The 27,919-nt window shown below is 41.9% G+C and overlaps 2 protein-coding genes across 8 annotated transcripts in view; one reads left to right on the plus strand and one right to left on the minus strand.

Annotated features, from left to right (window-relative positions):
* The window catches only part of LOC124175792 (neutral ceramidase), a 40,608-nt gene extending 19,505 nt beyond the window's left edge, over positions 1 to 21,103 (plus strand). For all 7 annotated transcript variants that reach the window (XM_046556364.1, XM_046556329.1, XM_046556348.1 and 4 more), the window contains 8 exons: positions 12,022 to 12,144; positions 14,541 to 14,735; positions 17,117 to 17,347; positions 17,451 to 17,546; positions 18,007 to 18,177; positions 19,933 to 20,048; positions 20,539 to 20,707; positions 20,813 to 21,103. In XM_046556364.1, the coding sequence (XP_046412320.1) occupies positions 12,022 to 12,144; positions 14,541 to 14,735; positions 17,117 to 17,347; positions 17,451 to 17,546; positions 18,007 to 18,177; positions 19,933 to 20,048; positions 20,539 to 20,707; positions 20,813 to 20,860 (1,149 nt within the window). In that variant the 3' untranslated portion in view covers positions 20,861 to 21,103. The remainder of the gene's footprint in view (positions 1 to 12,021; positions 12,145 to 14,540; positions 14,736 to 17,116; positions 17,348 to 17,450; positions 17,547 to 18,006; positions 18,178 to 19,932; positions 20,049 to 20,538; positions 20,708 to 20,812) is intronic.
* LOC124175821 (cuticle protein 19-like) lies at positions 1,735 to 4,236 on the minus strand. Its single transcript, XM_046556394.1, has 3 exons — positions 4,128 to 4,236; positions 2,635 to 2,886; positions 1,735 to 2,264 (listed from the first exon to the last, which is right to left on the minus strand). The coding sequence occupies exons 1-3, from the start codon at positions 4,224 to 4,226 to the stop codon at positions 1,968 to 1,970; spliced, it is 648 nt and encodes a 215-aa protein (XP_046412350.1). The 5' UTR covers positions 4,227 to 4,236; the 3' UTR covers positions 1,735 to 1,967.
* Positions 21,104 to 27,919: the final 6,816 nt, after the last annotated feature.

The raw sequence follows: 27,919 nt of genomic DNA on the forward strand, positions 1-27,919 counted from the left end.
GATGAATAGGCGAAATACGAGGATGGCAACTGATCGAGTTGTGAAGGAATCGTCAAGCCAGAAGCATACAAATAACATTCCCGTGTGATTAGCCCAACGGTTCATGCAACCGGCTTCTGCACTGCAGTGTGCAACAGTTGTTATAACACAGAGGTCAAAACGGGATGCATAACGCTACCTGTGTAATTATGAGAGTAAAAATGAAGGGAGCCAAGGTTCTGCATGGAGGAAAATTTTCACCTTCTTGAAAAAAAGCTCCGCGGTCGCATTGCGTTAGAAACACGAAACGTTGCACCTTAATTGTCCCAACCACGAGGTCGTTAGAGACCCGCGTTTCTCACTTCCAACAGACTCACCATGCTGACCCAGACGTTACGCAAACGGTTCAGCGCAAGTCGCAGCGCTCGTTGTATTATCCGCGGGTAAAAGTTCCGGTAGCAATGACACCTGAACGCAGCTCTTCACGTTAGGCTCTATAGTCAGAAAATTGCCCAATGGGCGAGGCGCCAAGTTCTTCGCCTCGTTCGCGACAGAAAATGTGTACACTAGAATTTTTCTCGCGTTCTTCGGAGGCTCTCCATTTCCCAAGTCCGGCTTTCGGTACGAACAAAGTGTCCTTTTGTCCTCCGACACAATGGATCTGACGAAACACAACCCGCGTAAATGTCCAACGGAGTGGTCCAATGGTTTTCGCACACAATTGTCAGCGTTGTTCGGATCTTCGGAAATTCTCAGCGCTTTCGAAACGGAGGACGTTTTAATCTCGGATATTGTTTTATACCCACGCTCAGACAGTCGGACGGTTTTGAAAACCCGAGACACGGAGTTTGGCAAATCGATCTTGACCTCATTCGTCGGCGTTCCGTCAAATTTTTCATCCTTCGCACGCGCCACATTCTCGAATAAAGTCGAATCATGGCTGTATTGGATAAGGCAACATAACTTGATCATACCGACAGGGTCCTTTGAAGCTGGCGTTGCCTCCAGCCTGCAGATGACAAACGTTCTGCAAAATGTTCGGCCAGAAATGAAGACCTTCTACGAAGGCTTGGTGATCACAGGCGTTCTTTGTTTTCCGAAGCCGATCCTTCCGAATCTTGATTCGCAAACAAGATCAGATTAGTCGAGCATTCGATGCGTTCTCTGGGGATTATCCGAAATATTTGGACGGAGAAAACGCGAACCACGAGTCCATAGAAATAACAAGGCGCGAAAAGAAAATATACCAAGTATAAGATGCCCTTTTTTCTGAGAAAACGATACGTCCGTCCAGGAGGTATAACATTGGAGCTGGAAGTCAGGGAAATCACAAACATTCAATCTTCCGCTAAATCACCGATGAATTCTTCTCCTCTCTTTATGCTTGCAGTGATATTCATTCCCGGGCTTCTTACACAAAACCATTTTTATTGCCTCCATTTAATACCGAGTTATTTTTCTCCCGTCACCGGAGCTTCTATATACCGAAGAAAGTATTTCCAGAGGTGAAGACCTCCTCCAGTCGGACTGATACCTGCGATTTATTTCGTTATTCTGCGGCATATTCTACGAGCTGATGAAAAGTGTCACTGGATTTCCGACCCCGAGTCTCTCTACCTTCAGTTTCCGAAAAAATAAGGGGTAAAAATTCCCCCATGAATATTAAATCTGCTCGAGGTACGCAAAAATTCTTTTTGATAAATCGACACAACTCGCGTGTCGCACCTTGAAATAAACGAACGAATAACGAATATCTTGTGTTTATGTATAACAAAAATATGTGAATTTTTTTATTACATGAATGCTTGACGCTTTGTACATATGTATACGCATAATATAGTATATTATTATATAAACATAAACGTGCGTGAGGTAAATTATCGTCGTTGCGTGATTGTTGAAGGGTTGGTAGAAAACTTGAGAATAAAATGAAAAATTCAAGCTCACGCAAATACCGCCTCTCTGCTTCCTACCGGCAAAATTAAGGTTCAGTAGTGCTTTTCGTACGCGTAACGATTGAACTGATCATGATCGTAAGTCGTAACGTATTTCGGAACTGTTACTGGAACTTGTGCCGGATGATGAGCAGGTCCGACCTTCTTCACAACCGCGTTGAAACCGTTGTGATCATCGGCTGTGTATTCGACGATGCGAACGCTGCCGTCGGGCTCGTTGACGCTGTAAGATCCGTGGACGACGTCGCCGTCGCGTATCTCATGCTGGGTCTTGACGTCACCTGTGTGAGGATCGTGAACACCGTAGTTGAAGGTGTACTTCGGGTGCGCCTGAAACATGATCCAACGGTACGTAATTAAAAGAGGTATCGCTTCTCAAGTTTCGGAGATTGACAAGAAAAGAAAGTTGTAGAGACAAATGAAAAAATTTCACCCCCTCGAAAATTGCTTATCAGCGATGTATTATACGGCTGCTTTTACTTTCTGCCTGATCGATTAAGATTGATGAGCAAAAAGTTGTTTTCGACGTTGCACGGAAACTTTTAACTAATTGGCAACAAGACCTGTAACCTTACTTGCGAAACATGATCGCCCTGATAAGCGACAATCGTAACTCGCTGTGATAAGCTTGGGTTTCAGTAACGCTAGTTCTCTCAGACATGCATATTTTATTCGCACGTCTCGAGCCTTCCCAACTTACGTAATAATCGCGTTCCTCTTCGTAATCGTATCCGTGTCCGGCGGCGTGAACAGCAGAATGTAGCGGAGGTGCGGCCGAAACGGAGTGGATTGGCACGGCAACGGTGGGAAGAACCTGGTGTGATGAATAAGGGTTCACGTACCCTTCGTGGCCCGAATATTCCGGGGAATACGAACCGGCGTGTCCTCCGTCATACCCGCTGATTAAAACCGCGTCGCATGTCGCAGCGACTACCCAGAGTAAACTTGTAACCTGTGAAAATAGGTGGTCGAAGAGTGTTTTTATACGGGTGAAACAAAGTTTTTGATACTGTTATTGGTGGTTTTTTTATCGATTGTGGATGGATGAATAATGCGGAGAGACAAAAGAAAGGAAGAAAGTTTTCAAAGAACCGAGACAATATTCTCTAGCAATTTTTTACGAGTAATATATCGTGTCCGAGTGATGCGATATATTGTACGTGGCAATAAATCAGTCGAGCGATGATTTACCGCGAGAAAATTGAACTTGATACCGCGATAGCAAAAAGTATCCGCGACGTAAGCGATTTATTTAGGGCTCAGGAACATGAAAATATGAACAATGAATCGAATCAACAGAAGTGCAGGTCTTGCGGTTCGGGTGCATTTTAGTTCCTGCGATCCGTCTTCATCCCCGTGACAAGTTGTTCGCAATGCGAAGAGTGTACCGTATGGAACGATTTTATAAAGCTCTGGATAAATCCAGATCGTAGCAAAACTCGAGGCAGTTTTTGCATTCGAGAGATGCTTCGCATTTCTACCATTCGTGATGAATTTTGTTGTTTGCGTTTGAAGGAATACAAAGTTCCATAAGAAATAGCGTCGAAGAGCTCTGCTCAAAGAGTAGAGCTGATAACGAATAATTACGGCGTTACGCACTAATGGAATTTCGGTGTGGAATTACAACGAGACGTTTCATTGAATGGATGATGAAACTTCTGTAATCCACACCTACTCGTTTACCGGTAGAATGAAAATGTTCGACGGCGGTGAAATTCCAGTGTCTGGTTAAAATGAAGGGGGAAAATACAAAAATGAAAATAAATACGAAAACAAAAAGCTGGGGTCCGGTATGAAACTTCTCTTGGTTGGAGGACCTGGCTCGATGCGTAATTCGAATGAAATATTTCATTCATATTGCAAAAAATAGGCGGCACGTATAATACAATTCGCTTTGAACGTACGGATTCGTTCGCGTTCAATGAATAAATGAATGAAGAAACCGAGCGATGAATAATATAACAACAACATAGTAAAAATCACACAGAACAGGTATCACAGTTAATTTGTTTTTCTACTTATTTTACCCCCTTTCCTCGCACTGTGAAAATTTTTTTTCAACTTCCCCGCGGGAACACTGAGCGGCTGCTCGATGGCAGTTTGCGAAAATGTGATGTGAAAATGTTCGGGTACATATTGCAGGTTTTTGACACGACACGCGTGTAATTCTGCGATAATATGAACCGCTGGTACCTTCAGCATGGTGCTCGACGCGAGAATCTCGTATATCGTACGGAGAGAGAGAGTCTTTTCACTGATACCATCATCCCCGGGATCCTGGCTTATATGCATCTCCCTCCAAGTAGAAGCGAGGAAGCGCCCGACCCTCTGCTTCTCTTCACGGTGGGGCTTGGCTCAAGGTCTTTTACCGGCATTCGCGTGTGTCGTAGCAGCGCTTTTTCCTTTTTGTTTTTTTTTCGGTTTTTACTTCTTTCACTTTTCGCGCGTGAAATTAATGCTTAGGCTCGATTCAAAAGCCGTAATTTTTTTTGTTTTTCTCGAAATTGTTTATAAAAGTAGTGAAACTGACTTGCCTTCCGTGTCAAAGTGAAGGGAAAAAAAAAATTTGAGAAAGATTCAGTTATTGATATTTGGAAAAAGGAAAGAGGAAGAAAAATCTTATTTTTGGTATTGAAAATTCATCTTTTCAGAGAATTGAATTATTGATCACCGAGCATATTATCCAGCTTAAAAGTATTCATGCAGGTGTCAACGTTCCTCAGGATTTGAACCCATTAATACTTTTTGAATCTGAGGCGACACTTTGCACACTTCGCAGAAATCTGTTCAGAAATTCTCCGAAACGGAATGATGTGTAATTATTGCGGAGCTTATACGCACTGTTTGTAATCAAGCAGCTAGCGGTTGTATTCGGAACGCAATATCACGTGAATAATACGATCATGTGCACAATCCGATCGCCGAATCGGTGCAACAGAGCACAACTGATCGAATACTTATCGACCGATGTATGATAATCGGTTTAACGATTGTCCAGGGATTTACATCCAAACACGCCTCGCTAGTTTCCGAAACAATACGTACATACCTCGGACCTCAGATGGATCGATCGTAATATTGTTAACATTGATTACAGCATTGACTTAGGTAAATCAACTTTTTTACAAGGTGTAAAGAGAGGACGGAAAAATTATTGCGTCCAGAAAAATCATGGCACATCTTCAAAATTTTCTTTCACAATATAGAAACGAGGTGATAAAAGTCACTGACAAAAAAAATACGCGGGGTGAATGTGATTTGATAAAACGAAAGTATAAATTTTTTGGGCGTGTTTTTGATCTATAGAAGATGGAAAAGTAAGCCCAAAAAAGCATCTGTTCACTGTGATTTTATATTATCGATCTAGTATGATTCTCTGGAGTATCATGTGTATGAAAAAGGGAACGAATCGAAACGGAAAATAGCTCTGGGGTTAAACCTGTGTCAACCTCTACGAGTTAATACAGTAAAAAATTGCAATAAACTAAAAACCGTGGAACCCTTTTACGACTGTGGAAATATTATATCCTCACTTTTCGGTATATTTGCCCTACGCGTATACCCATAATACATTGCCATATGCGTGGAGAACATACCGATAGGGGTTTTCGTGCGCTCCGCACCCTTTCAAGCAGAAGTTTTACGTATCGGCAAACAGCTCGTTTTATAAACCAGCATAAAATCAATAACTAAAGTAAAAGTAAACAAAACATATCATGGCGAAACAGATTAAAACGTAATATCCTTGCAGGACTCGCGGCACTTGTCAAAACATGTTAAAACCTAATGAATATTAACAATTTCGATTTACCGTAATGTTTGTTAATGTTTAATGACCTCGGTGGTCACGCACGATACGGACGGGATAAAATAGCGTCCGTGGCGAATGAAACCACGGCAATTAAGTCCACTTACAAATCGACAGCTGAAGAACAGACAGACAGACATAAACGTGCTTTTGAAAATCTCGTGCAAACATTCATTCAAATTTTGATCGAGCTGTTCGGCGACAGTCTGAGCACCGTTTTTCCGTCATGCGAGATGCCAATAGCAATCGTTCCAAGAGCAAACGAGCACCGGTACCCGTGTGTCTGGTTAGGAACGTGATCTTCGTTCTAACGAGATAGATCGCAGAGGAGTCAGATGCTTCGTGCGATGATAGACGAAGCGTGGAGCGACGTCCCGGTGCGTAACGCGAGAAGACGCGGTGCGAAATAGACGCGAAAGCGTGTCTTGGTTCGTCTAGCATGTAAACATCCACATCCTCCGATAGATCAGTTATGTGTCTTTACGTGGCTCCGCCGACCCTTTCGCGATAGGAACCGTACGTCTTGCGCATACCCATCAACTCCGGGATGTGAAGCAACACCAATTTCGCAAGTCGAGTCTCTCGGGCCACTTAGAGACTCGAGTCTAGGCAGAACGAGCGGGAGCTGAAAATTTACAGAACGGATCCCGGCGTCTCGTCGTCTTCTGGAGACGGAGCAGCTTCGTTAAAATTTCACATTGGACGAGTAGTCACTCCGGATTGCGCAACTCTTCGGGTTCCTGGATCACGGGGAGTTTCCAGATCGGCGGACAGTGGAAAATTCCGGGAAAGTACACCGTCTTCAATACTGGATGAAGGGAGTGAAAGTGATCCTCGTCGTCACGCGTACGTGGCGCCATTTTTCCTGCTTTCCTGCTCAGATCCTTCAGCGCATCACTCAGGATACCTCGTCGTCGTTCTTTGACGCGTCGGCCGGGCTGACGATCCGTTGGAGACGCTAATTACTCCGGAATACGTGACGGTGTCCCTGATGAGATAAGAAAGTGTCGCTTCGCGAACCGAGGCTCCCCGTCATCACTTGGAGAGTACGTGTGCGGTTTGTTCCATGCGAGAACCTTTCAGATTGCGACAGGAATGCCAACCCACCGATCGTCGTGGCTTCGGCTTCACGTAAACGAAGAAAAGGATTAACTGAAAATTCACGCGTGGTATGGTAATTCGGATGGATTTGGAAACATTGTACCGTTACAATTGTACCGACAGTTGCGTTAGAGGGACGGGAAAATCATTATCCATCTGTTGTTGTACCATCTGCGAATGTTAAATGCATGTACCCTTTTCTCCGTGTATCGTTATCTCCTTCGTGATCCATACTACACGCTGATCGCTAAAGGGGGCATGATTTTTGCACAGCGACTACTCTCCCAGGCGAATTCCTGCTCCGGTGTGAACACTCGCTTGCCGGTTCCCGATGACAATGATTCTTGCCAAAGGGCAGATTGCACTGGGGCGTGGAGTCTCCCACGCTTCCTGGAACCTTTCGATACCTTACCGAATGTTAGAGGCTCTCGCCTCCCAGCCTTCGAGCCACCCTGCGATTCACGGTCATGAAACGAGCGCCTGGTGAATCCGATCCTGCGCTTCTGTCGCCGTTCCGACACCTTTACCTTAGATCTGCCGTAGCGCAGGTAGGTGGAGGTGGAAGCGGATGGCGCAGCTAGCGCCGAGGAGTTATGCAATATATTGTTCGCGAGTAGTATTTCAATACAATGATGTGAACCAGTTGCCTTACTTTGCTCTCGTAACTTCGGAGAGAAATGTCTCAACGTACTTATCCTTGGCTCCGACTGCCAGCCGCACTCCGACTCAATCCTGGGCGAGGCCAATTGGATCTCGGGGACTATAAGGAAACGCGACGAGACCGCGGAATCGCAGCTTCTACCTACATACCTAGAATTGAATAACGGCTCGTTGAATACAGTTGGTGAACTTCGAGCTCTCGGTACCAAATTTCAGATCGCAATCTTGTTCTGGAATGATAGCATTTTTAATACTGCCTCCAAGCTTTAAGAAAACACGCGTCAAGCTATTCATAATTCATCGTTTAGGATCAAAGTACGAGCCTTTAGAACTTTCGAACTTTCAGTGGTGAAAAAGTTTCCTGCAACGTTCAAGCCTGTCGACAAAGTTTCAAACACCACATGAAGCCAATTTCCTTTAGCAGACCGTCGGGAAGATTTCAGAAAATACTTCGAAACGTTCGGTTTTCTTTCCGCTTGTGTTCAAAACTTGGCAACAAAGTTTTATTTGCTTTTGAACGGAACGGGATCATCGGAAACCTCGAAAGCTGGTGGTTTTGTCGAGCAGTTTCGGCCGTTGAACGGAGCTGAAATATTTTTTGTTGGACTAGCAATATCTTTTCGGCGACAAATATGTATTTCTTACAGTAATCTCCTCTCGTCTAAGCGTCTCAATTCTCCATCGTTGAGCCCGAAGCTTTCTTTCCGCAAGCTTACACCGGGCAAGGGAAGATGCGTCTTGGCAGCATCCCGCAATAATCACAAACCTTTAAGAATCGAGTGAATGTCTGTACGCCGCGCAACCTACTTACTCCGTATCACATCGTTACACAATTGAAATGAGCCGAGGTTTTTTGCATACTTGTAAGAATAAATTGACACAGAAACACACGATTGCCACTATCTATGCATAAAGTAAACAACCGTGTGAAATTGCGCAAGCTGCACCGAAATTGCCCCTCGCACTTTCGTGATTCGACAGATATTGCACTCGTGCACCGCATTATAATCTCACGTAGATGGATGCGTTTCGAGCGCTTCCAAAGTCGATTCACCTCCGAATGATGAGCTTTCGCGTATAGTGGGGCATATGGATAATTATTCCGCGGTTTCGCGAAACGGAAGACGCAGTGACACGGAGATATTGCGGTGTCATCATTGATCTAACTTCGCAGTCATTCCCGATCTATATAATGTTGTGATACTCGAACGGCGTGAGACCCAAGGTTTCCACGTTTTCTCGGCTACCTTCACAACGATGAAAATCGATGATTCAAACCGCAGCTTTATTATACGCCTTGCACGCGTACATATATGTGTACGTGAACTGGTAACCAAAGACAAATCCCGTTTATACCTTTACTCGGATCGTCTGCGTTCCTCGAATTTTCCACTGCAGCATATATGCATTTACTACGTAGTAAACTGTAAAACGAAATCCTGCCGAACGAGGGCTGACAATAAAACCTGTCTCAATTACGCATAAAATATTTTTAAAGCCGTACTTTGACCTCTGAATTTTATCGCACGTTCAACTCGATTTTCGACGCCGCTTCGAATCGTTGAAATTAAATAAAGCCGGTGTGTATAGAATAGAAACCGAAATGCAATTAGGCTTTAGATGTATAACTTGAAACGTAAAACGATACGGTTTTTACTTCCAGAGTTTCAACGTCTTTCATCGCGATTTGCGGGGGACGACTGATCTGCCGGCCCACGAATCAACAATCCGCTATGAAAAATTGTGCATTACGTGATCTTGCAATTATAATAAATAACAATTGCATGTGACCACAACAGATGTCCGCTCTCACAATAATAATAACCATTATTGACCGTCGATGATTATTTCCTTTGTATATTTCTGCTTCTTGTTCTATTCACCTTCGCGGATAATTAATTAGCCGAGTTTATTACTTTGCAGCCGGAATTTATATCGTTATATTTCTTTATGTCACGCAGAAACAAGGCCCTGACATTAATCAGCATAACTTTACGTATCGTGGAGTTTTTATTAATAATACCCAATGAATTGTAAAATCCGCTGTTCACCTGGCCTAATACAATTTGTTAATTAGGAGAGACAACGACGAATTCCAATATTATGCTTCATTGGGGTTAAACTTCGACGACTGCGTAAAGATACCGTGTACACAGCATTTCCTGTTAATCGATACTTATAACTGAAACGTTTCTGCGCCCTCTTCCAAACAATTTTCATCCCAGGAAGGCGGAAGTGACGCCTGTCCAGCAATACATCTGATTAATGGCGTAAGATTTGATCAAAATCTAGCGTGGAATTTCGTGTACGCAGGATGGAATTCTGGAAGCTGAGCAGAAATATGTTTGGCATAAAGGAGAGAGAAAATTATTATAAGAATTTGCAATAATCTACAGCCTTATTCGCACCTTACTGGCATTCAATAATATTCAACGGGCGGATTCCTTCCTCGATTTTTTCCGATTACTCTTTCCTTCGTTTTTCACTGATCTTCTGAGCACCCCATTCGTAATTCAACCAGGCAAAGAAGTAACCGCGTTGAGACGGCGCGGCGTGTATCTTATCTGCGTTGCTTGGATTGCTTATTGTGAACCTTTTGTCTAGCTTTCCCTTTCGCAAGAAAACCAAACAAAACATTTCTGGGTCCTTGTTCGTCGGCCTTGCCTTCACGATCCCAGCCGCATGAATCTCGCCGCTGTTTCCACAAGCCGTACATGTATACATACATAAATGTGTAACATGTGTATTTGTGCATATATATAGATATATATATATTTTTTATACTTTACTGCCGCTGTTCCAGAACCCGGCAGGATCCTGCGAGAGAGGATTTTCTTTCCGTTAGCGACGTTGACTGATTTTCGGGATTGCAATGACTCTGGAAAAAGACTCAAAATAATACAGCCGAAAAAATAAGGAAAGGTGTATAATTTCGAACGAAGAAAACCGAGCTATTTTCACTGAATAATCAAGCTTCTTACCTCGCCATTTCCGGTCCGTGACGTAAATATGCTAACCATGGCTAATTGAGTTACACATATACACCTATGTTTAATGTATATCACTGTACATAACCGGAGCTGGAGAAAATCCTAGTGAAAACACAAAACGCGGAAGTAGAACACACGTATGCGTGCGGCAAGTGTAAGGAAGGTTCGAGAGATTATATACGGAGATTTACTTAGGCAGCTCATTATCATGTCAATAATCGGTCAGCCGGTGAGACCCAGTTTGCAATACATCAAAACCGTTTGTACAATGCGCCTTGAATCGCGGCCTCGGGAACGCCGTTTGCCACACGCTGGAGAAAATCTCGACCATACGGCGTTTCGGCTTACTCGATAATTACACGCTTTACTTAACTCGTGGCACATGCCACGCGGCCATTGTCTACTTATGATAATTTCGGGGAACGAGTTCTCACTTTTCTAAGCGTGCACCTTGAGGCGAGAGACAGAAACTGACGGCTCGGTCGCTTCTCCTTCACGTTTTGCCTGAATCATCGTAAAGTGATACGAATAAAAATCTTGCCTTTTCTCAATCAGAGTAATGAACTTTTCAGGCATCGCTCTGTCGGCGGAATTTTGTTCGGGGCGGGGTGGAAGTTCCGAATTTGAAATGTTCTGAATTATTTGGCAACGAAACTGGAGGTGAAGAAATAAAACTTTTACGAAACAACAAAGTTGTGAATGGTCGGAAACCCGACGGCTTAAGGTTCCGAAATGCAAGATCCCGAAGACTCAAGACAGGATAGAGAGAAGTTTTGAAAAGAAAAGTTCCGATAAAGCAAAATCCTGGAAAACAAAGCTTTGATGGAGTGAATTTTCGAAAATTAAAGTGTACTGACAAAGCGTAATTTACTCTACGAGTGGGTGTAAAAGATCAGAAAAAATAAAAATCGAAAATCTAAAACAAAGAAAGATCAAAGTGGTGAAATTTTGCGAAGCCCGAAATTCACAGAACTGAAAATCTTCGATTACTCACAATTTCGATGTTTGAGATTTTTAAATTTTTACATGTTTGAAATTTTGAGCCTCTAGTTTCGGACCATTCGAAACTTTCATGCTTCATCAAAGTTTGATTTCTTTACTTTTAGATTCACCGTCAGGAAATTCAGAATTTGGCGCTTTCGGAACATTTCAAATTCAGAATTTCAACCCCGCCGTTTTCATTCACGATAATCGATTCGAAAATATTTGTCGAAGAAGTGGCGAGAAAAGCGTTATGCAGAAACGGGTTACGCAGGTTTTCTGTGAGATGGAAGAACAACGTCGTGTGTTTTGTGTTCCACTTTTCTTTCCTGCTTCTTCACGGAGGGAAAATTGGCTGGGAAAAACTTGGCCCAGAGATGTAATAGAAACGCGTACCTAGTCTTGAACCCCATGAGCAGCGACCGTGGAGGAATTTCCACATGAATATTCTAATTGCCGTACAGTACGACACGCTAGTCGCCAACCATTACCACGATCACTCGTTTTCACGGCTAACTACAGCGCTCGATATTTAACTGTGTTTCAGGAGCTCTGGCACGGCGGCAAAGCGAAAGAAGTCACAGGACCGATCCGCGTGATCCATCAATACATCCGGATGCCGGAGCAGGAGGCCGAGTTCTTCAACGAGACGACCGGAAACGTCGAAAACGTAAGTTAAAAAAAGAAACTCACACAAATAGCCAGCGGATTCTAATGAGTAGAGAAAATTCGTCGTCCCGTCCTTTTTCACCTTTAGGACAGACTTGAACAACGGCGAGTATAAATGGACGGGAAAATACGCGCAACCTACTCGACGGACAAACAAACGCTGTTACGAAAATTTAATGCTTGCACAACAATAAATTGACGTTAAAGCCTTGTTTGATTAAAAAATTAGAGCAAACCCAACAAACTGATTTTGCGTCGCAATTAGCAAAAAAGGATCGACGATAGCGGAAAATGGTTACATGTACCTCGTTTTTCGTAATTCCAACAATATTCGAACCGTTTTTTTAACAATACCTGTTTTACTAAATTTTTCTAGTTACTACGACAAATGAAATTTTTTACAGTATATGTATATCTATGAGATTGTGTTGCCATTTCGAGGAACATACGTGGGTATAATACGAAACCGAACGAGTCTTCGTCGTGACGTTCCCAGACGCTAGAGTAACACGTTATAGGTATAACTGGCCTATTTACCGGGTATTTTTGCCCCGCGACGACGATCGTATTGCGGCTAAATGGTCGTGAGAGTTTCTGTTGTACAGGTATTAAGTATAGGATTGAGCGAGGAACTGTGAATATCGAAAATTAAAAAAAAAAAAAAAAAATTAACGAGAGCAATATCTTGGCACGGAGTTCGAATATCATTTTTTTATTTAAATTACATCTTTTTTTGCTCCGCGTTGTCTAATAATGGCCTGTCTAACGCACACTAATCGACCCTTCAGAGTGATTTGGACAGGTTTCGCCGTTACATGATCGCGCGAAGGTTTGACAGAGGTTATTTTGCAATCGCATCTCGCTACCAAGAACAGTTTTTCCTTCGTTTACATTCGTTGCTTCAGGCAGCAGGGAAAAGAAAGCAGTGAGTGTGGTTCACGACTTCCTGCGATCATCTCGTACGGGAGCGAGTTACGTATATGCACACATGGCGCAAAAATTATTGGCGCATAAGGGGCATTCCACGTCAAACGAACGGGTCATCGGCCAGACTCCTGGGATTCTGATGACCAATGGATTTTTATTTGTTTGTTTGAGTCGAAAATAATACCTTCAATTTTTCGAACTTTTTTCACCATTTTGTAAAAGTGTGGTGACCTCAGTAACTGAGGAAATATTCTTGACATGGAAATGGATGTTTTTAAAATCGATGAAACTTTTCAGTAAATTCAAAGACTTGGAAACACATTTTTCCGTCATGGTTCAAGAATGGGATGAGAATGCTAAGTTTTATTTCTTTTTTTTTTTGAGTTTCGGTTTTTCAAACACACATCTTTTTCTTGGCATTTACTTTTAATGATGATTTCTTGTAGCAAGAAATAAAATAAACAGAAACTCCACTTTGGTGAAATTCGATGCTCTTCTTGTTTCAAGAGTAAAATGAAGGTACCGAAACTCAAAGCGAAGAAGAATAATAAAAGCTCGATCAACAGGAATCTTGAATAAAGTACATCATTTATTCGGGGAATTACGAAACAAAAAGAGAAAAAAGGTTATGAACAAAAAGAAAATCGAATTTCACCAAGAGGAAGTTTCTTTTTATCTTATTTTTTACCACAAAGAACCACCATTGTAAAAGAATTAAAAAAAGAAAGAACATATTTAGCATTCTCATCTCATTTTTGAATCATGGCAAAGTGATGTACTTTCGAGTACCTGATTTTACGAAAACGTTTTATCGATGTATAAAATGTCTATCTTCCAGTCATGGATATTTCAGAACGCCACACTTTTAAAAGGTGGCGGAAAAATTAAAAAAAAAAAAAAAAAAAAAAATGACATGTATTATTTTCGACCGAAACAAACGAAAATATCCAACGAACATCAGAGTCCCAGGCGGTCAGGCCGATGACCCGTTGATTTGACGTGGAACGCCCCATAAGTAATAATATCGTGTGCCTTATACCGGTAATCGAATGAATTCCGTCGGGTATTTCCTAACTTCTCAATTTGCGCACACATATCACGAGCGCAGCTGAAACAGAATTTACTACGGTATTATTTGAGGCGTGAACAATATACGCGTATAATCGTACGAGTTACGCGAGTAAAGTTTTTACGGAATTGAAAGTGAGAAGCTTCCTCTTAATTAAACGCTTGTTCTTCTGCCTAATTCGCTACAACGTCTCGCATATCTACAATTACGCTAGCTGAGCGGTATCCCAATTAGCACGTTCCATTACCACACGTTAACCGAGGTATGTTCCTACGTTTTAAGCTTGCGAAAAGATTGAATAAAAAAGTAACGCAACCCGTAACCGTAATTCGAGTAGGTCTCATTGGATCACCGATCGCCAACCGATCTTCTCAATTTCAATCTCTCTTTCTCTCGATCAGGTTACCGGATGTCTTCCCGCAATGGGATACAGCTTCGCAGCCGGAACGACGGACGGTCCTGGTTCCTTCTCGTTCGAACAGGGAACGACGACTTCGAACCCGCTGTGGAACGCCATTCGCGATTTTCTCGCCGCTCCGAGCAAGGAAGACGTTCTCTGTCACGGAGCGAAGCCGATTTTGCTGGCAACTGGACGGGTGAGAATTGGTGCTTCGAAGCCATTTCGTTTCTTATTCGTATTACACGTAATAAAATTTGCAGAATCGCTACCGCCCGACTCGATTATTGCGGACGGTGTGCTTAATAGCTTCAGACTTAATTATTATCGGATGCGTGAGTTACGACAAACTGGCCGTTACTTTTCGCTTTCAGGCCATGCAGGTATATGCATGTAACTCATAACGACCGAACGTAACGAAACTTGCGACACTGCAGGCACCCACTTGGCCTACTTGCTTATCCAATTAGTTGGCGATTTTTTGATTCCAGGATTTTAATCAATTTTCATCATTTAAAAACGTCGCAAAGAAAGGATCGGAAATAAGAATTTCGAAAATCGTAACCCTTTGACATTTCGGGAGTCTCAGACGAACCCGACAAAGCGAGTTTCTTTGAAATTCGAGAGTCATCCGACTGTTCGATACGATTTGTTATATCCACCGGCTCTGTGTTATATGTTTGGGTGCCGGTGTTACTCGTCGACCTGCAAAATGATCGGATAAATCGATATTTTCCCCGGTAGGTGGAAGCTCTTTTTTGAGTACGCGATTTGTTCAACGGGGGAAACGAACACCATTGATTCGCGTTATTGATGACATTCCTATTGCCACGGTTCGCTGGGTTGAAATTCGAGTCCGTTCGCTCATGTTTCACACCCTTCGTTACACCCTCGTCAGGGTTTCAGGACATTTCCACATCAGCGGTTTACGACCGGTTTTAAATGGCCATGCCTACGTCAGATTCCACGCATGAAGTACTTGGAAAGTAAGTTTTGAATGCAGGCGGTAACGGAATTGACGAAATTTCACCTCAGTACGGAAAATATCAATTACAATACAGAGCAGTACCGGTACGAGTAAGTTGGTATGGAAGGTCGAAGCTCTTTGTCTGTCAAAGTCGAACGAATCGTGAAATTATACAGCTTTTATAATAAAAGCAATTACCACCCGGATTACGATACAAGTTTCCAGTCGTTAATGAAACGTGGTTTTACGTCATTCGAATAATTCGAGTTCGGTTAAACACTCTCAAGTCACACTTTCGTAATCCAATGTTATTGGTACTCGCTAATTCGATGGTGATGAACATTCGATTCAATAAATCTGTGGAAATAGAAACAGACGACGGAATCGATCATGCGAATATTGTCCGCAATATGAGTGAGAAAATTTGTGAATACGCGAGAAGTATCGATCAGAGAAGTCAAAAAGTTCGTTCGCGTAAATTCGAGTGAAAAGTGCTGTCGCAATTCGACGTATCTTACAATAGTAGAACACGATCTTGCGTTACAAAAGATCGATAACTTCCGTCGCTTCGTAATAACGCACGGTAATCTATACGTGGTAAATTTCTGCACACAAGTGAAAAATGTCCCAATTTACACGTCGAACGGGATTCAGGGTTTATTCATGAGACGTGAAGTCGATTTTTAGTAAGCCCATCGCGGTGTTACCGATAGAACGAAAAAACCTTGGAGCGTGAATGGCGCCGAGGATTAACCGCTTTTAAGTCCGCAACATTAATCAAGACAGGATAGTCGGCCGTTCTCGAGTCTTTATAAAAGTTCGTTTGCATGGTCAACGACGAATCCTACACAGCGTTTGCCGTGCGTCAGGTGAGATCATGTAATATCGTTTCAAGGCGAGGAAATTACGCGAGCACGCCTCCTCCCCGTGTTCTGGAACTTGAAACGACACCGAGGCGTGCGAACGTCTTTCTCGGCGTGATATCCTTGCCCAAGATCCGCTCGGGGCGTGGCGGCTGAGAGGATCGAGTCAAGAGCTGAATGAAAACGGAAGTGACGAAGGTCCCGACGTTTCTTCGGGGCCGGAAATGATCCCTGTTAAACACTCCGGGGCATACGGGATATTTCGCTTCGGTAGAATTTGAAGTTCTGGGAAAACGTTTACCGTCGTCAGTAACACTTTCGTGAACATAGATATATACCCCGAATTGGTTTGAATTCGGTGAAAATTTGTCGCGTAATAACAACATTATGCAAGGAGAGGTGAAGGTTAAAGAGAATTCGGCATTTGGCTGAATTTTTATTGAAATTCGAACGAGTCAGCTTTTTAAAGGAAGGTTTTCTTTTCATCGAATTTCAACGTACGATCGAGGCGATAAATACCGTGCATTCGCAATGATAAGAAAACGGAATCGAAAGATTATAAACGCCTCTTGGAATTTCGCGTGACTCTGTATTAGGGTACATAGACACATTGTTTATCATTCTGATACTTGTCTGTGTAGGATAATTTGTTGAGGCTAGAGATATTACGAGGCGAGGAATAACGACGTTCTGTTAATAAAGAAAAAAAAAGTGAGAGAATTTTTTACGACTTTTTTCACTCACCCGCAGATGGTCTTTCCGTACGAATGGCAGCCACAAGTGGTCTCGACCCACGTGGCTCTCCTAGGGGATGTGATAATCGCCGGAGTGCCGGGAGAGTTCACAACGATGTCGGGTCGGAGACTGAGGAATGCGATAAAGGGTGCGATGCAGAATTCGGCATCCGATGACGGCGTCGTCGTCATTGCCGGGCTTTGCAACACCTACAGCGACTACGTAACGACACCCGAGGAATATCAGGTACCTACACCGGATACTTCGAAATCGATTTACTTAATACCTTCGAAGCCTTCCACCTCACTGTCACTTTTGTGCACTAAAACTTCTCACTTTCCTATTTTAGATCCAGAGATACGAAGGGGCCTCCACTATATACGGACCCCACACCCTGACGATTTATTTAAAACAGTACAAGGAACTGGTGACAGCACTTCTGGCCGTGAGTTCTTACACTACGATAGGGAATCAAGGGAAAGGGTGTTTGCTTTTTTCTCTGCTCTAAAAAACATGACGGTTCTATAACGCGTAGTTGATTGATCGTCTTATACCGTGAAAAGTTCGACGTTGACAAAAGTCCACGTCGAAAGAAAATTGTTAGTCACGTCTGATTTATGCTCGACGGAAGTTGTCAAATTAGACTTCGTTCAAGTACGAATTTCTTATTTCGTACAATCGGCATATGGTTCTACTTGCAAAATATTTATTTAACGATTGAAAAAAAAGTTTTTCGTAGAGAAACAAGAATTCTTCAACTTCGCCACAAACAACCGACCTTCGGTAAAAACTTTTCACCCAGTGTGAAATCGCATTAGTAATTTCGCCCTTGTAAAAAAGAAACTCACCCTGGCACGGGCATTGCGCGTGCGGTCGGAAATTTGATCGGCGATGAAAACTTCCAGCGGAAGTCACTCGTTCCCGGACCGCAGCCCCCGGATCTCTACTCGAGTCATCTGATATCCTTGGTGACGCCGGTCCTCTTTGACACTCCTAAGTGGCGACACGAGTTCGGCGACTGTCTTGAGCATCCAGCAAAAGTCGCCGGAGCTGGAGACACGGTGACGGCAAGATTCGTGAGTATTCTTTACGAATCTATGGTTCCCAATGATTTTTCCAGGGTATCTAGGATCCGGGGAAAAGCGAGACGAATATGAGCCTCAGGGAAAGACGAGACTTTTATCATCGTCACCTTGCACTGCCCGTATCGCGTTTCTGTAATAAATTTTCCGATGGTCGTTACAAGTTTTTATGGAACCTTGTGCGAATCGATAGACTGATCAGAGACCAAGAAGATGGCCGTCCTGACCTTCGTTTCGCTTTCGTCTCTACTGCAAAACGCGTCACCTCCTTTTACCTTAGGTGAAAATCGATGCTGGAAAAAGAGTTTTTCTCAGAGCAAACCTCGGAGTCGATAGCTGTACAAAACGCTTTTCGCTACCTAAAATTGAGTCGCGACAAAAACATTAGACCAGCGATTTTATCACCGTGTCGTGACTTGTGATCGAAATTCGATTTTTACTCAGATCGGTTAGAGGATTACCGGAGATTGATGGGACGCCTTCGAATCTCGGTTGACCGTCGCATTTACAAGGATGAGATTCAATGCGAGCTTGCGAATCCGCAGCAACTTATCACCCATGATACACGCCGAGGTTTCTTCCATCACCCTGGAATCTCGGGACTATTTTTCTTTAGTGAACGTGAATAGGGTATATGCGTAATACGAATCGTGTATTCAGTGTGCAAAATTCCTTGCGGAAACCGTTGATGGAATTTTTTATGGCAGAAACTTTTCTTCCTCTGAGTATTACTTGTGGGGTAGAAAAAAAAAATATTATAATCCCTTTTGTCAGGAGTAATGATAATTTTATTGGATAAATTACGTCGAAATGTTCAAAAGATTGCAAGCTTAATCGAGGATTATTGTTATCACCTGCATAGTCCTGAAAATTCAATTCGATAAATTACTTATCCTCAATTATTTTTTTAAAACATTCGTCTCAGTCGATTCGCAAATTGGAAGGCGAATGAAGTGTTTTGAAGTTTAAAAAAAAAAAAATATGATTGCGAAGCTTGAAAAAGAGCTAAACAAAAATAAAAAAAAAAAAAAAAAACACAAACGTTAACTCCATGATAAATTTGAAATTAACGAACTGTCGGTCTGCTTATTAGCCAAACATATATGTACGCGATTAATTTCAGAACTTTTGAGAGTGGTATTAAAAATTTACCACGACGCAGGCAGCAGCGCACAGAGAACGAACGTGTGATCATTAATAATTCACAACGATACAGCTTCTTTCGTTTGAATTCATGGTGTACCTAAATTCGTTATGTATACTTTGTGTACATACATAATAAAACAAATGAAACCAAACGACTCTATTTCGCAAGTGTCACTGCAAGTTTTCACGAGTGAAAATTGCATAAGCTGCACGTTGCACAACGGAAACTCGTATCAGCGATTCAATATTTCCAACGTCGGTGATCTATCGCCTTCTACGAACACCGGGAAAAGCACTCAGTTAGATTAACGCTCTTTGAACAGGTTATGCGAAATTTTATTCGCACGCTGAACCGCGTGTCGCGATAAAAAGCAATTATCGGATAAGCATAAATTCACCCGCATTCGCTTCTCGAATATTTGAAGAGGAGAATTAAAAAAAAAAGCTGCAAGGAGAAAATTTCAATAAATTGGAAAAAACTGGTTTTCTGGATTTCTTTTTCAAACGTCACACTTGCGGTCTATTTTGAGTCGCCTCTTTATTTTTTATACAAATATAATTCGTGCAATTATACAAAATACTGTTTCTTCACCCTTATTACAGGTTGCTGGTCACCCCAGAAATAATCCGATGGCTGGTGGTTCGTTTTTGTTTATCGAAAGGCTCGAAGACGACGAGAGTTGGAAAACGGTGGCTACAGACGCGAACTGGGAGACAAAGTGAGTTTCGAATTTCGGGAGACAAATTTTCTTTCGCCCGCTCGCAAGATGTGGGTAGGCAAAAAAATTTGCCAGAGTTGATCGTTTATATTATCGCGACTTTCCAGCTGATTTCATGAATACCGTATACTATAATACGAGCCAAATGAATTCACGCAGACTTTACAAGTGGTTTCATATAATATCTGTTTACGCCAATATAAAGTTTATAGACCGGTGAAAAAGTAGACTTTTTTTTACTCACAACTTCTCAGCGTTGTGTCTTAAAAATCTGAGATATATCTCCCTGGGGGATAAATTTTAACTTTGATAGCTGGTATCGGGGGCAAAGAATGAAAACAAAAAGAAGTAAAAAAAAAAAAAAAAAAAAACCGTTCGCATTCTACGACAAGTGTAACGCGATAAATCGTAACCGAAACTTTTGACGGCTATTTGTCTCCCTGTGTATACAATGCATGGGTATAATCTGCGTTATATGTTTGTTCGGTAGATTTATCTGGAAACGAACCTCGATATTTTTGGGATCCAGCGAAGTTACCATATCGTGGACGATACCCGACGACGTCGAGCCAGGCGAATACCGCATCAGGCATAACGGAAACTACAGATATATCCTTGGTGGTATTTATCCCTATAAAGGAGTCAGTAATCACTTTGAGGTAAGGATGTGTCACGCTAATGTTTTTACATTTGAAAATAATTGTTCGTCGAGTCAAGCTACGAATTCACGAATTGCCCGATTTTATATTCCGGATTCGTTTCAGGTGGTCGCCTTTGGATCGAGTCGACGCAAACGTTACTACTTTGCCTAGTTTTCCTAATTCTTGAGAATTAGAAAGGATGACAAAGATTGTTCGAAGATGCTTGCCAGTTATTTATACACGTGATTTACATGTATAATTGTATGTTATGTGAAAAAGTAATTATTGTCATAACGGTATCCCAGTCATCGTTACACATTATGTAATTAATTAGCCACTAAGATTTTATTTTAATACTTATATCGTCGCATGAGAGATTCAAGAATAAATGGACGTTAATTTTTTGAGAAATTACTTCAAGGTGGAATTCTCGGTAATCTGCATCTAATCTGACTTACTGTGCGCCGTTCAGTCATACTCCAAGTATTATTTTTATCGGTTACGTATTTTTAAGTGATGAAAATTTCATTCGGTATTCGGTATGAATATTTAAACAATCCTCCCACGGAGGGTAATTGGCCGAGAAATATACTCGTCGGAATAACGTCGAAACGAAGACATGCTTCGATGAATAATTCTGCAATAACTTTGTATACCTTATTATATACGCAGCCTCGCATCATTGCCAGTACTTTTCGGTTGGATTCAATGTTATTCTCGTATCGATCAAACGGGTAACTTTATGTGTTACATGTATATATATATATACACACATTATAGATAATATGTATGGTATGAGAATAAACTTCCGGTCAGATATTATAAATGACATACATGAGGAGAAGAACTTATCCGATTGCTCAGCCAAGAATCCAGTTGAATTTAACTGTCGCTTACATCAACTTGTTGCTGAAATTTAAGTGAGGTGATCATTTTTTAACTTGAATAAGCCGGTTACTGGTAAAAATTGTCGATCATTTCGGCGGACGATTTCGCTGAATCGCGTCATTTATCACGAAGCATAAAAAGGAAATCTAGAGACTATCCGAGTTTCGGATAGGCGAGAAAATTGGCCGCCGACATTGACTTACGAGCCGAAAGTTAATTCAGGAAAAGCGATTATCTCGATATCGAGAGGGAACGGTAGCTTGTAAAGAATCGTGAAACCCGGAGGCGAAAAAGCTCAAAAGCGTGAAGCTCCAGGTAAATGTAAGGGTGAAGGAATTTTGCGATTCGTTGGAAATTTTGGATAAATGTTAACTTGTCACGACTTCGAAAGCTGCATAAATTCTCAGCAACTAACGATAAAACGAAGTTGAAAATCCTGGGAACTCGCGTCGCCTGTTTACGACATTGAGTGAAGACATAATATGTTTGAGAAAATCCCGCGACTAAGAGAATCTTCTTACCGGCGTTAAACGTCTTTCAGCTCCTCTAAAATCTCGTGATCCCCGCAAATTTCGCGAGTTTCCAACGTGGGGTTGCAGTTTTTTTTTTCCGTTAAAAGCTGAAACGGAGGAAGAAGATGGGACGAGGAGTGGGTCACTCGAAGCAACTGACAGTGAAAAAGGGGGTTTATGACAGCCATCAAACTCGAGGATACAGTTTCTTTTTTGCATTTTCCCCACAGCAGGGATTTTCCGGGAAGGGAAAAAGCTGTTCAACTGCCCCCGTCGCCGGAATGTAAAGCTTCTCTGACTCTAGCCATGCAATGCATTTTTCCTTCTTTTTCTGGATGGTGACACATTCTTTTGTAAAGTCACTTTTCGCCCCACGCTAGATTCTTTCTTGTCCAATTTTTTTTCTTTCCAACAACATCACCATGGAATTTAATACGAGAACTAAACTTCACTTAAGAATCCCACGGTGTTTCATGGCGGATTTGAAATTATTTTCAATCACTTTTTATCCACCATTTTCAATTAAGGGATGAATTTTCTTTATGATTTCACGCCACGCGTACGTAAATCTCCTTTAATCACGCGCAATAATTTATGTTTAGCCATGTGTAAGAAGCTTGTTCGTCAATTATCGTTATAAACATTCAGACCACTTTGGGAGCACCGAGAAATTCCCCAACAAATTTAGAAAAAATTTGCAAACAATCTACTGAAAACGAACCACATTTCAATTCGCACGCAAATTTGTTTCTATGCCCGCTTTTGTTCAGTGTTTTGTACAATTAGAATCAAATTCAATTTTATAACAATTTATTTTATTAACGTCAATCCGCTTCAATTAATTCCGTACCTCAAAGACGGAATAGAATATTTACAGAAATGAGAAGAAGAAGAAGAAGAAGAAGGAAAAAATAATAGTTATATAACCTTACGCTTAGTATACCTAATTTCTAACTAAAATCCATACAATTTCAGTTCCGGTTAAATTACAAAGTTTTCTTATCCCATGCAGTTCGAATTGCAACGATTTGAGCGACTAATGCCTCGGGCTGATTGCAACTCCGCATCTCCGTCTGTCTGAGCACACATCAACCATATTTTGCTGACCTAAATTTTATCCTCTTCTCTTCTCCTCCAGCGTTCTTCGCTCATTTTTCATCCTTATTATATAATAATCGGACCGAATAATTATCGGGTTATGAATGATTCAGTTCAACGTTCCACTTGACAATTAGAGTGCAAATTTCCGTGAAATTCACAGCAGCCTGATAAATTCGCGATTCGTTAAGCGATTCGCACGAATTTCCGCGCCTCGCCATCATTTCACTGCGCTCCAAAAAAGCTCGGGATAAATTTCCGCTAATCTTCGGGGCCGTGACTTCCCCCGTTATCAAGGCTTCTGCATATTCATAGATCCGGATCTCGCGCTTTTTCCTGACCGCCGCGGTCTGGCCTAACATAACTCTCCTACGCTTCAAGTTGACACCTTAGAGGCACCTACGTGAAAGCTCAGTCGTTGAATTTAACGATTCGTCCTGCCTCGAATGCCAGGACGATAATCGTGTTTGTTATTCAGCCGCACCGGAGATGAGAGATTGACTGATTCAGCATCGGCAGCCTGTGGAAATAAAGTTATCGATCGACTTGAGTTTGGGTGGAAAAAAACTAACGATCGTTTCGTGCTAATTCAATTATTGACCCTTTGGCTGTTGGCTTAGATCGTGTAAGGGCTTCGCTGTTATTATTTCACCAAATCGGCCGCGATCCCGTTTTCCCAACCACTTCGACGGCGTTTATCTGTTCCTGGAACAACACTCGTTCCATCGATATTGCCGAAATTGCCCACCGACTCGTTTATATTTCGCGAAAAAAAGCAAACTTGATGAAAAAAGATTTGAACAAGTAAACACGAATGAAGAAATGCGAGAGGAAATAGAACGGTAATAATTTTAAATGCTTTTGGCTCTTATAGAGAGGAGATGAACAGACGAGCTGTGAAAATTCAGGAAAGTAACATTATTTCTTATTGTTAATTGTTAAGATGAGTTTAAAATTTTCTTCAAGAAATATTCAGACGATTCGAACAAACTGTGGCTCGTATTTGATTCTTTTACCGACGCAGTTTCTTATGAAGCGTTAATTCAACAGTGGACAGGTCATAATCAGTTGGATCGCAAAATCGTTCGACGTCTAGACTTTTGTATACCTTTGGGAACGATTTTGATTGTACGTAATGTGACATGTGGGAACGATAAAGTTGGCAAGCGAGGGTCAAGAGACGATTACTTTACACGTGGCGTTAAATTTCTCGAAAATAAATTTTGCACAGTCTGATGAGAGGGTGCAGTATTCTATGCATTATCTGGAAGACAAGCGTTCTCAACGTGATATACCCTCCGCTATACGTTTTCATCGTGTGAGTAGAAAAATTATAATTTGTTTGAACAAAGGCTTTACATCATCCAAAGACAGCTTTTTTCGCGGGCTGATACGTTTTGTCATACATACAGCCTTGAGCGTCGATTAACCTTCGAAGTTAATTAAAAATGTGGTAGAGTAAGGGTTAATTTTTCGTACGAACCTGACGTTTGCGACGACGAGAAAAGGGAGAAGTTGACTTTGTATTTGTATCTCACAATCAGTTACCAACAGCCTCTCGATCTGAATGAAATACTCGTTTGTGTCTGGAGGCAGTAAATTCAAGTTAAACTTTTGGCAAAAAGATAAGTTGAGCTGCGTCAAGTGTCTTTTACAATTCGCCTGAATCCTCTCCTGCCTTTCGAATATGTCGATCTATACGTACGTACTTGCAAATAATATACAATACAACGATTCTTTACTTCCTTACATGGAAACGGCCAATTGTCTGGGTAAAATTTCTGCGTTCGCACAATCAGTCAAAGTGCGAAATTTTATTATCACCCTCGTTGTATTTCCTCTCGTGAATTTATCCATCATCAAAGGGGGGGGGGGGGGGGGGGGGGGCTGCAGGGTGTGCTTTTCTAATGTTACGATGAAACTGCATTAATCCAATGCCGTATGAGCCTTGGCGACACAACTGGGACAAGCTGGGAAAACAAACCTTCAAGATGAAACACGTCTTTCCTTTACGTTAGACGTCTGTTGCAAAGGGTCAAGGCGCTCGTCATTCCTTAAGCACATAAAACCGAAGGTTGCAGTATGTTCACCGCCCCTAATAACCTCGATCCAGTGCCAATATTGAACCCATAGAAAATGACGACGGGACTTTTCAGTAGAGGAACGGCGAACGGTTGCGACTTGTTGAAAAATTGACGCAATCGAAGACTGTTGAAATCGATTGAATTAATCACGAGAAACCTTCTCGTCTCAACTGATAGATATTTTAATATCGTTTGACGTGATCCTTAAATAAATTTTGCGAGAAGAATTCTCCGCAGCGGAATTGAAGCCGAGCTATGAAAGCACGAGTCCCATTGTCGAAGGAATAATTCAAACCTACGAACCGTACCAAGTCTGGCTTTTGTGATTTTAATTCAAGCCGTGATTTAGCAAGCCCTCCCAGCTGCCGAAAAGCTCGCCTACCGTACATCAGAATGTTTAACTAATCGTTATAATGGGACGTGTGGAACCGCGAAGCTCAAGAGCGCTTTTAGGGAATACCAACCGCAAGAATTCAATTCCCGAGAAATTGCCAAAGTTGAGAAAGCAGCGGCAGATCCTCTCGGTTCCGTGGCTGTAGTGCGAAATCGTTTAGTACAACGCACCCTTGTCACGGAGCTTTTCGTAACCCAGACCTGGACCCTTTTCCCTCCCCGAAGACTTTCAGAAACTACCGTCGTCAGAGAAAAATAAGGAAAAGTGTCGACTGGATATTACGTGAGTAATTAAGCCGTGCCTCTCCAAAATAATCGAGTTTTCCCGAAATTCCATTTTTCCCTCGCTCGATCATTTCTGTTCATCGTTGCAGAAACTCCACATGGCACGTATAACTATAACGCAGTTTTTTCCTATTATTTTTCTTTTACGCTCGATCATTTCCCCATAAAATTTGACGGGTATTGATCGATTCAAGATACCTGTCACATGGTCACTCCACGATAAGCGATACGATGCAGTCTTACAACTGGCGTGTATAAATATAGGTATTCTGACATTGGTGGTGGAACGGATCGTCGTCATATTGTCATCATTCCTCATTTGTACAAAGTGCGTATGCGTAAGATAGAATTTTTCTTCAAAGTTGTTTTTCGAGCACGGAATAATACCCACATTTTTTTTCACACAGAAATTAAAAGAAACTGACGCATGCGAGTGTTTGATGATTATTTTACGCAACCGACGAATTTTTTTTCATTTAGTAACACCACTTGCGCTATATTATGTATAATAATACGACCGTGAACACATCTGCTGTCAATGTACGATGAAAATATAACGATCTATTTACACAGATGCACCTCGAGTTAGGAATTCATGAGAATATCACCGGCGCTTCCGACGCAGATTCCAGCATGCGGTAACAGGTTTATTCGGATTTTCAGCCTCTGGGTAAAATGGGTAAGGTGGTTATATACGTACGATTCGCGTCGCGGTTCGTTTCAAACGATGCAGATATTTGCATTCACGCCGCTATCCGCCGCGTCTGAAATAATCTGCGTAATTTATTTGCGAATTCAAACTCGGCATGCAAGGCAAATATCGTCTGGAAACATCCAGGAACTCATTTTCGTGCATCGATGAACTATGTTAAGATTATTATTTCAAAATTTAACAGAGAGCTTGCGAAGGCTGCCGATTACAAGACTGCTAGGTTATTAAAAAGTTTCGAGCATATTCAAATGCTGTAATACATGTTTGGCAAGTTTTTCCACGTAGCTTAACACTTGTTTCGGTTCAATATATGGGCAGGATTTGCAAATCCCGCGGGACTACATCTCTTTTTCCTATCACAGGAATTATGTAAATCGGACGTGACGGCCTCTGGAGTCTCGTGCATTGTAATTTTCTTTTCTTCTTCAACGCAAGAATATATATGCCACTGTATCAAGTGGGCGAGAATTTTCATATCCGCTGGAAAACAATTTCCTTAAAGATACACTTTTTGGTTCATCGGTTTCTGTATCGACGACAATCTCTGAATAAAAAATTGGCTCAAATCTTGACGTGAGGAATTATTAAGTGGCTGTTACCGAGTTTAACATTAAATTTCTGAAAAGTCAAGTTCCGATCTACAATATACGTTTTATTGAATAATTCAATCGGATCTTTTCAACTCAATATTGGATCCTCTTAAGCAGCTAACTTTTCTCTCGTTATAAACTTTCTGAATCGGTTTTTCAACGGAGTACGTTTTATCCAACCAAATGAAAAGAATACGGGTGAAAAAAACTCCCTTCTGAATTTCGATTACCCGTAATTGAGTTCCGAGCAGTGATAGACTCTGGTTTATAATTGAGAAGACCGTGAAAAATCGATCAGGTTAAAAAATGTGTACACATTTTTTGCGTTGTATAAAATCATCTCAATTTCTCCTTCCGTCGATCTCCGGATGTTGTCTACAAAAATATCTCACTTGCACGTATAAAATCGTATTCCTTAATTTTTTTTGCGCGATTATTACGAGGCCGACGATCGGAAGAGAAAAGAAATCGTCAAGGCAGGAGAGATGAAGTTCCAAAGGGGATGCAAATCAGAGTTATCGCGAATCGGGCAATAACAATAGAATTCCGCATCGACTCGAGATCAGCGTGCGAAACCTGCGTCGCTGTTGGTGATTCGCGTGACCGCGCACAACCGACGATTCCCTTCCCACTACGCGAACTTCGACGCCTCCGCCGCGACGCTTTTC

The sequence above is a fragment of the Neodiprion fabricii genome, chromosome 1 (genome assembly GCF_021155785.1).
Source record: "Neodiprion fabricii isolate iyNeoFabr1 chromosome 1, iyNeoFabr1.1, whole genome shotgun sequence".
In the NCBI taxonomy this organism is placed as follows: Eukaryota; Metazoa; Arthropoda; class Insecta; order Hymenoptera; family Diprionidae; genus Neodiprion; species Neodiprion fabricii.

Excerpts from the sequence above, each read along its gene's own strand:
- LOC124175821 (XM_046556394.1), bottom strand. The coding sequence starts at position 4,226 with ATGCATATAAGCCAGGATCCCGGGGATGATGGTATCAGTGAAAAGACT. Across the intron at positions 2,887-4,127 it reads CGTCGAGCACCATGCTGAAG|GTTACAAGTTTACTCTGGGT; the intron begins GTACCAGCGGTT and ends CTATTTTCACAG. Across the intron at positions 2,265-2,634 it reads AAGAGGAACGCGATTATTAC|GCGCACCCGAAGTACACCTT; the intron begins GTAAGTTGGGAA and ends ATCATGTTTCAG.